Source organism: Dendrobates tinctorius, unplaced genomic scaffold, assembly GCF_039654945.1.
Source record: "Dendrobates tinctorius isolate UK_male_01 unplaced genomic scaffold, ASM3965494v1 ptg000019l, whole genome shotgun sequence".
NCBI classification, from domain to species: Eukaryota; Metazoa; Chordata; class Amphibia; order Anura; family Dendrobatidae; genus Dendrobates; species Dendrobates tinctorius.
The window spans coordinates 62,007,853-62,017,554 of NW_027361687.1; the positions used below are offsets into that span (position 1 = coordinate 62,007,853).

Sequence of the window (9,702 nt, forward strand, 5' to 3'; positions counted from 1 at the left end):
TTTAATGACTGGACTTGGGCAAATTTCATTTTTTTTTTTGTAACTCTGTAAATCAGCAGGCGTCAGCACTGGGCTACCATGTTTTATATCCTAAAAGCAAATGTTTATGTAAATGTCTGTAGTTCAAAGCAATTTTCCATAAATGTCTTAATAAATGTATGCACCTGTATAGTGACTTTTGCTTCACTGTGTAATTGAACACATACGTTTGGAAACACATAGTGTTCAGAGACCAGGTCGCCTATCTTAGGCCAGCCGCCTGCTTTTTTTATTATTATTATTATTATTATTATTTCTCTTCTTTCTTTCCTCTCAATAATCATCTTATTCTATATTCATGTCCATCATTATCTGCCATTGATCACGCTGCTCTTCTTCCCTAGGATCCAACCAATGGGTATTACAACGTCCGGGCTCATGATGACAGGCCGAATTCCCGAACTGTGTTGTATCCAGATTACCGTAATCCTGGACCAGCACGTTTTGATGCTCGCCCTTCATCCCGTCTCTCTCACTCCAGTGGTTATGCCCAACTGAACACTTATAGTCGGGCTGCTACTTCAGATTATAGTACGGACCCAACACCCACAGTAACGCCGGCAACGACAGATACCACAAGTCAACTTTCTTATGATAACTATGAAAAATTTGGGACACATGGGTTTTCGGCTAATTCAGGTTACCCAACATACCGGCTTGGTTACACGCAGCCAACCACAACAGGAATGGATCGAGGACCTTACGATACTTTTGACCCAGTCGGGAAGTTCACAGGTGCCACTCGGTTCTCATACACTTCCCAACATTCTGACTATGGACAAAGGTTTCAACAAAGGATGCAGACGCATGTCTGAAAATTGCAAATAAAATGGTGGGCATCAAAAGGGGAAATAACAGAGAGGATGCTGCTATTAAGTCTTGTCTGATGTAACATCTAAAGGCAAGAAAGGACTCCAAGAGGAGAAGCAACGTCTTACCATGTCTTCTGATACTCAGGGACCTTCATGTCTTGATCTCAGAAGTCCCCAAGAAAACAGTCAATGTTGCCTGACAAGAAAAGCCGTGAAGTTTTGACATGGAGAAAGATGCCAAATAGAAGGCTGGCCTTTTAGCACCTAATCATTCCTTAAATACCACTGATTTTTGCCATCTGGTGTATGGCTTATGATATGACTTTAGGAGTCAACTTGGTACCGAAAACTCTTTCAGTTCCTTCCCTTTGAGTCCATGTCTGCTTTTTATTACTCTCCTCATTTGCACACTGAAAATCTGGTCGTACCGGAGCTTTTTTGGTAGTTATACATTCCAGCTGTTGGAAGACGGGGCAGTTTACAATCTCAGCACACGGGCAGCTACTAAGGATAGCAGAGAATGAATGAATCGGACAATCAAAGAAAAATAATTGGGAATTTTCGTCTGCTAATATTTATGGGTTCTTGTAGAAATTCTACTCATGGATGATTCTTATCCAAGTTCTTCTACATATTCTAGAATTCACACTGAATTCCAAGCCATAATTCGATTTGTTGACTTTCCAAGCACTTCTCATCACAAACATTACTCCATTCATCTACGATATTCCGGTTTAGACCTATTCAAACCTTCCGACCCTCGCTTATATTCTTTTGTTCTCATTTCCCAACGAGCTGTGATCTGTTCGAGTAGATCTGTAACACCAAGCTTCAGTAGGCAATAAGGATGAGCTAGTGTTGCATTTCTGAAACTCCAGCATTGCTCTTTGGCTGATAAACGAAACAAAAAAAAAAATCACTCAGGGATGAATGGTCTAATAACTTGGTGACATAGGTGATTACAGTGTTAAGTCTCATGTGGACTTGTATGTCCAAGAGATACAATCCAGAATATTGCACGGTCGATGTGGAGGACACACATATAGGAATAAGATATTGAAGGCAAATGAGCAGATCCAAGTCACTTTGGTATAAACGTGCAGTTAAGTACCAATTTTGAGGCAAAAATGGTTTCTTGGGTGCTTTATTGGGGAATACAGGAACCATGCGGTTTTATGCTGCCACTTTGAGGCTGACGCTTAGGATACATCTTAGAGAAAAGCTGACTCTTCCCCAACATATTACACTTGGCCAGCCGACACACAACCTACAGTTTAGCTTACTGTACTATTCTACAGAGCCTATACTTGGTCTTCTATGCACATTTTTGAGGAGCTCTTAACTTTGCGGTGATGGATGCATGTCTTAGCAGAAGAGTACAAGTGGCAGTTGCTTGGGTAGCAACATGGGGAATTACTACTGTTCCTTCTTTAGTACTGGTATTCGTTTTCCCACCACAGGGATTGGCTTTGGACGTGCCATTGTTCCTGTGTCCCCCAATAAAGTGTCTGAGAAATGAAGATTTTTGGTACTCACCATAAAATATTTAGTAGTTTCCATTAGGGGACACAACACCCTCCCTTGTTTGGAGGGACTTATTTTTACTCCTCCTATTGCTTTTTCACTAACTCAATACCTGGGTGTCAGCTGGCCAGGTGTAGATGTTTTCTCAGTGTCAGATTCGAGGTGGTAGCATATAACTCCATGGTTTCTGTGTCCCTCAATGTAGGTTAACAGAAAGATATTTTACGATGAGTACCAAAAATCTTCATTTACCGCGCCATATTTCATTTAGAGTGAAAAGCAGACATCAAACAACTTGATTGCTCCTCATAGTTTGAATCCTATCAGAGACAAGTACATCGTGGTAGAACCAACATTCGTCTTTACACATTAGTGCTTGGTCTAAAACGTAAAGGTAAAGCGATACTCTCCAAGAAATCCTTATTTTTTATGCCGTATGGTCCTCATGGTGAAATATTTTCTCAGTAAAAACAGCTTAAAGGATTAATCCCCAATTTCGTAAATGTATACTGTCAGATACAGCATGTAAATACAAAGACTTTTGTAATTTACTCCTTATTAAAGTTTAAAGCCGTTCTTGAGATATTAACACTTTTCTTTTGTTTACAGTTTGTTGCCTAGGAGACCGACCACCGCTGTTTTACAGTTTGTAAACACTGCTATGAAGCTGACCAGGATTAGGAGGTAACTGTAGGCGCTAATGATGCTGGCCAGCTTCAAAACAATGCTTACAAGCTCAATAGAAATGTGCTTGTAATCACTGTGCTTGTTTTGCTGTTTATCAGCAGTGATCGGTCTCCAAGCCAACAAGGTATAAACAAAAGTGCTACTATCTTAAGAATGGATGAAAAGTTTATTAAGCAATAAATTGCAAAAGCGCTCGTCTATACAAGCACTATCCGACTTTACCCTTTTATGAAAATGATGATAACCTTTTAATTTTTTCTCAATGAAATGGTACAATCTCTTATCACATACCATCAAGAATCCCCTACATAATATACCCCATTATAAAAGGCAACACTTTTTCTTTCTTATTGAGACTCTTTAACCAAAAGTCATCTTTTTCATTATTTCTCGGCAGGTCGACAATATAGTTAGGACACAAAGTACAGATGTGAATATGATTCTGTTCCAAAAAGTTGTCTGGTAAATTCGGGCATTTATTCTGGTATCGCTTTTATTTTTTTCTTCCTATGCCTTAACACATAATTGTTAAGGGTTGCCATTTTTAAAAAATTATGTCGAAGAAAAAAAAAAACACCTGTATTTGCCGAGACTTATAGATGCATGGTACTTTATATTTAATCAGAAGAAGAAAAAAAGAAGTTCTGTCTTTGTCTTCCCTTCATTTACATGTATAAAAATCACAAATCACATAATTCTGGAATTTGTCCTGAAAAATTAAACAAAAGAAATTACCTTTCTAAAAGAAATATCGATAGACAACACTTGCATATGGCAAAGAGTTAAAGGGGATTATCGCTGACCTCGATCAAACAGATGGTTAAAGTAATGTCTGGTATATAGATGATCTTTTTTTTGTATTATTTTAAAAATACCCAATTTTTATGGTACAGTTGTGTAAACTATGCTGCTTTAGTCTTTACAACCCCCCATGTACATTACTTTTAGAATATAAACAATTATCTTTTCATTTTTTTTTTTTTTTTTGCCAAAGCAAACCGAGATACTCTATTTAACTGATGCAAATTCCTAGAAAATTTCCACCATTCAACATTTTAGCAAAATTTTTCATTTCTACTTAAGTTTATTAATCCCCCAACATTTATTCTTGGAAATGGTTAAGTAAATATGTATCGATTTCTTATCAATCTGTACATACATTTTTTATTTTACTTTTTTTTTTTTTTTTTTTTACAATTTCAACCAAATGTATCTTTTGTACGGAATCTGTTCTTTTTGCAAACAGATCCTCGTAGGCAATCATTTTTGTACAGTACGTGTGTAAATATACATATATATTTTTTATATATCTTGTAAAACGTGAGAAGCATACACGAGTGACATTATCAGTATTATATTTTATTACTATTATTTTTCTTTTTTTTTATCCACACACCTGTTGACGTTTCTTGAGATTTTTTTGGGTCAAGAAGATTTTTGTTTTTGTTTGCTGTACTGAGACGCGTTCTCTCCATAACGCCAACTTAATTCACTGTAAAAGAATACAATCTCAATTTTCTATACTGTGTCACTGGTGGTTCTGATATTTTATCACTTGCATCCAGAAAAATTTTCTGGATATTTAAAGGGAAAGCCACAACTAGTGAGTAGAATTTCCATACAGTAAAATTCCTCCAAACTGGCTACCATTTATTTGTTAATTTTTGACAGTGTGACGCACAATCGAATATTAGACACATATTTTGTTTTCATTGGTGCTGGAAGCCCTACTGGATGATCTTCCCCTTTAATTTTGTTTCTAAACCTTTCTGTTCCTGAAATAAAGGAATTTTTCTGTACGTCTATTACTATCCCAATGATTTCCATTGTATTGTTATTGCAGTTCCAACGGGAGAAAAAGAAAAATGTATTAAAGGAAAACCAATCACACTATCCCTCCCCCTATGGTAATCACATATGTAACACTCTGATGCTCTGTTTAATAATAAAAGATTGCGATAAGCAATGCTTTTTTATCTTCTCTAAAGTCCTCCCATGGTTATTTTTTTTTGCAGGGGAAACAATATTTGGGTAAGAGAGCACACCTTATTAAAAATGTAGTCTAAATACCGCACATGCGCCATTCACAAGGCGCCCTACCACTAAATTACTAAGCACTCAGAAAAAAAATGGAGGTTCACTCTTTAAGAATACACAGACCATTGGCCACATCAGTGATCTCTGCCTGCTGCATGGGAGCTGGAGAACCGCGGCTCTGCTTTTGATTAGCCGGCCTGGCGCGATGTTACATACGTGTCATGCCACAAGTATGGCCGAATAATCAAAAGAAGATCTGCGGATGTTGTGCAGTAACAGGAAGTTCTCTCACTTCAGACCAATGGCATGGTCGATGTCCTGGGTCTCGCAGTCCCAAATCTCGTCACAATGAATGGAACATGTCCTCGATATAGGCTCAGCTAGGTGTGAATCCAAAGAAGAGCCACTGATGCTGTCCAGTAAGAGACAGTTCTCTCACCCCCGACTAGCAGACACAGTCCACTAGCATGGCCGATGGACTAGGTCATGCGCCAGCTCTAGATACAATGAATGGCATATGCACTAAATATAGTCTCAGCAAGTGTTGGATCGAAAGAAGAGCTGCTGATGCTGTTCGGCAGTATGTAGATCCCTCGCTCACGACCATTGACATGGCTGATGGACTGGTTTGTGTGTCAACTCTAGGTACAATAACTGGCAATTCCGATATATTTAGGCTCAGCTACTGCGGAGTTAAAAGAAGAGCAGAGGATGCTGTCTGACAAGAGGCAGTTCTCTCACTCCCAACCGGCGGACATAGACCACTGAATGGTTGATGGACTAGGTCATGTGCCAACCCGAGGAACAATGAATGGTGCATGTTCTGCCTTCTTCCACGTATGACGTTGTGTGGATTTCAGCATACGGCTTAACCTTTCATCCACTCCCAGAAACAAGACTGTATGGGTGCTTAAGTCTATTATTTATTGGGATGATATGGACAACGATGGGAGATGATAACAGATGGTATAGTAGAACAGTAGTAGATGATATCAGAGGTTGTTGAACAGAGTTATGGATGATTCAGTAGATTGTTTTACAAAATTTGGATGATTCAGGTAAAAACTACAAGAGACAGATAATACATCATGTCAGTACAGGTAGACAGTATACACAATACACAAGTACTGGCAGGTAATAGCAATGCAGGGTATTATCACAACAATAGCAATGATACAGGACGCTGTTATCATGCATTATATAAGAGCTGAGCAATATAACATACACAGCAGCAAAGGAGAAAGATAACTACCACACTAATGGCTGCTAGCTTTACTCTCACTGAACAGAGGATGCATAACTAGAGGATGCTTATAACAAACATGCAGTGAAATAACATCAAAGGAGCTGAGCATTCAATGCAAACATCATAGGGGGCTGCATTATGGCTGCTAACAGAGATGCATAACTCATAATTGCATTATCCTTACCGGAATCCGCTTGTTATAGCAATGGTTTTGCAAAGAGCTGAGCTGAGCAGGTGTGAGCTACTCCGGAGACGGCTGGAAAAATGATTACATGTTGACCAGGCAGAAAGAAGGGGCGGTTCTGAACAATTAACCATTTGGAGAACAGAAAATTCCAAACATGAATAAAAGAAGGGCAACTTATGATATCTAATGGCCATAGCTGTAACAGCCCTTAAAAATATCTAGCTGCACAGAATGGGCAGAACAGTGCATATGATACAGACTCAGCTCATGGTGGATCAAAAGAAGAGCCACAGATTCTGTCCAGTAGGATGTGGTTCTCTTGCTCCTCACCATTGGGTTGATTAATGTACTTGGTCATGCACCAACTCTAGGTACAATGAAAGGCTCAGGTGCTAAATAAAGGCTCAGTCAGTGGCAAATCAGAAGCAGAGCCATGGATGCTGTCCGGTAAGACGCGGTTTTCTTGCTCCTAACCAGCAGACCCAGACCACCAGCATGGCCAATGGACTGGGTCATGCGATAACTCTAGGTGCAATGAATGGCTTATGGACTGAGACGTGTGCAAACTCTGAATGAATGGTCCTTGCGCTAGATATAGGCTCAGCTGGTGGTGAATCAAAAGGAGAGCAACGAGTGCTGTCAGGTAAGAGGTGGTTCTCTCACTTCTGACTAGTAGACAGACCATTGAATGCTCATCAGAAAAAACTAATACCATAAAAAAATTACCTTTATTAATTACATTAAAAACCATCAAAAAAATGAAAAAATTTAAAAAACCAAGCAACCAATGGTGTACAAAAAAAGGAAAGAAAAAAGTAATCCAAAAATGGGAGTTGGGTAGGCCTGTATAGCCCTATTAGGCCCTCTTCGACGCCCCTGCCTGACAGCGGAGGTTGACACCCTCTTGAGGAGCAAATGGCGCCCCAGCTCCACGGCGGCTGGCCCTAATCACCCTGTTAGACTCTAATTAGAAAGGACAAAACACCAGAAATGCCAAATAACCAAAACCTAAATAACCAAGATGTCTGTCCAGTATGCTACAACTGACCAGTCCAGGGATACGCAGGGGTAAAGATACACATTAAGAAGTATCACAAGCACCACAAAGATCAGATATAAGAATAAACGAGGTTTTAGTCAGTAACTGAAAAGACAAATTACTTTTAGAAGGGGGGATTGAAATGCTATCCTCCAAGTCCCTATTTAGGGATCCCTACCTGCCAGCGGAGGTTAACACCCTAATTTTAATAAGTGCCCCCGCTCAGCGTCAACTGTCCCTTAATGACCCTGGCGCCATCATTATCTCTGATGTTCTGAGTGAACCCGGAAGCTACCATGTGCCTCCTGAGGAAGTTTTATCATGGGAGGGAAATTCGTCGAGGCTGAACTAGCAATGCAAGCTAAGTTTATTTTTCTTTTGCTGATCTACTAATTGGGTATAGTGTAATATAGGGCATCTTGCATTATGAGCTGATATGACCATTTTTGAATGGTAGCTTTGAATTAATGTGATATTATGATTATCTTGCAATGAGGTAGGTTTGTTCTATCTAAGCTTACCCGGTTTTGAGTTATTGCTTCTATGGTTTAGGCTTTGGGCAAGAGTGCAATAGAGACCACTGTGATAGAATTGGGAGGCATTAACATAGTAACATAGTTTTGAAGGCTGAAGGAAGACCTTATGTCCATCTAGTTCAGCCTATTTTTAGTGCAGCTGTTCTGCATTGTTGATCCTGGGGAAGGCAAAAAACCCACAGAGTAGAAGCCAATTTTCTCCATAGGGAAAAAAATTCCTTCACCTAAGCTGGGTCAATCATCTACCTATAATATTCTGTTATTCGTAACCTTCTATACTGTTACTCACAAGAAAAGCATCCATTCCTTTCTTAAATTCATTCAGTGAGTTGGCCATCACCACTTCCTCAGGAAGAGAATTCCAGAGCCTCACTGCTCTTACCGTGAAGAACCCTCTTCTATGCTGGTGCAGAAATTGTCTTTCCTCCAAACGAAGAGAATGCCCCCTTGTTCTTGTCACAGTCCTTGGTACAAACAGTTCATTGGAGAGATCTCTGTATTGCCCTCTGATATACTTGTACATATACTGTATATTAAGTCTCCCCTAAGTCTTCTCTTTTCTAGAGTAAATAGACCTAATTTTAATAACCTTTCTGGGTATTGTAGTGAACCAACTCCATTTATCATTTTAGTAGCTCGCCTTTGAACTCTTTCAAGTTCAGTAATGTCTTTCTTGAGCACCGGCGTCCAAAATTACACACAATCCTCCAAGTGTGGTCTGACGAGTGATTTGTACAGAGGGAGAATTATGTTTTCATCTCGTGTCCCCAGACCTCTTCTAATGCATCCCATGACCCTATTTGCTTTGGTGGCAGCTGCCTGACACTGGGCACTCCAATTTAGCTTCTTATTGACTAAGATGCCTAAGTCTTTTTCCATGTCTGATTTCCCCAGCAGTTTCCCATTTAGTAAGTAATTGTAGCATCTGTTTCTCCTTCCCATGTGCATAACCTTACACTTATCTGTGTTAAACCTCATTTGCCATTTTTCAGCCCAATTCTCCAATTTACTCAAATCTGTCTGTAGTTGCAAACTGTCCTCCTTTGTGTTAACTACCTTACATAGTTTTGTATCATCTGCAAATACTGATATTTTACTGTGTAAGCCATCCGCTATATGTTTTTTCTAACATTTTTATTAACAATAAATAAGGTGTAATTGATATACCAGTGATAACATTGTTTTGGGTAGGCTGGTCTGATTGTATGTTCAGTTACTCTTTGTTCACTATAGCCAGTTGGCTGGGAGCAGTGGGTCTCTGTGTATATATATGTGCTCGTGTGTGCCATAGACTGATACTTATCACTCTAAAATCTACTTTATTAATGCTCTAGTTCACTATAATTAATTTTCTGATATCTTTGTTGTACAACTAGAGTTTTTGTTTTGGGGGTTATTAGTGAGCAGTCCAAGGGACCATATTCTGACCTTATTGTCCTAATTGCCCTGTCCTCTCACCCCGTTGGTTATACAAGTGTGGGTCAGTAGAACTGGAAAACCAGGGTCATTAAGGGACAGTTGACGCAGAGTGGGGGCACCAATTAAAATTAGGGTGTTAACCTCCGCTGTCAAGTAGGGATCCCTAAATAGGGACT

At 39.4% G+C, this 9,702-nt stretch overlaps 1 protein-coding gene across 1 annotated transcript in view; it reads left to right on the forward strand.

Moving 5' to 3' along the window:
- The window catches only part of KIRREL1 (kirre like nephrin family adhesion molecule 1), a 349,133-nt gene extending 344,084 nt beyond the window's left edge, over positions 1-5,049 (forward strand). The window contains exon 15 of the mRNA XM_073567114.1: positions 384-5,049. Coding sequence (XP_073423215.1) covers positions 384-854 — 471 coding nt within the window. The 3' untranslated portion in view covers positions 855-5,049. The remainder of the gene's footprint in view (positions 1-383) is intronic.
- The last annotated feature ends 4,653 nt before the right edge of the window (positions 5,050-9,702 follow it).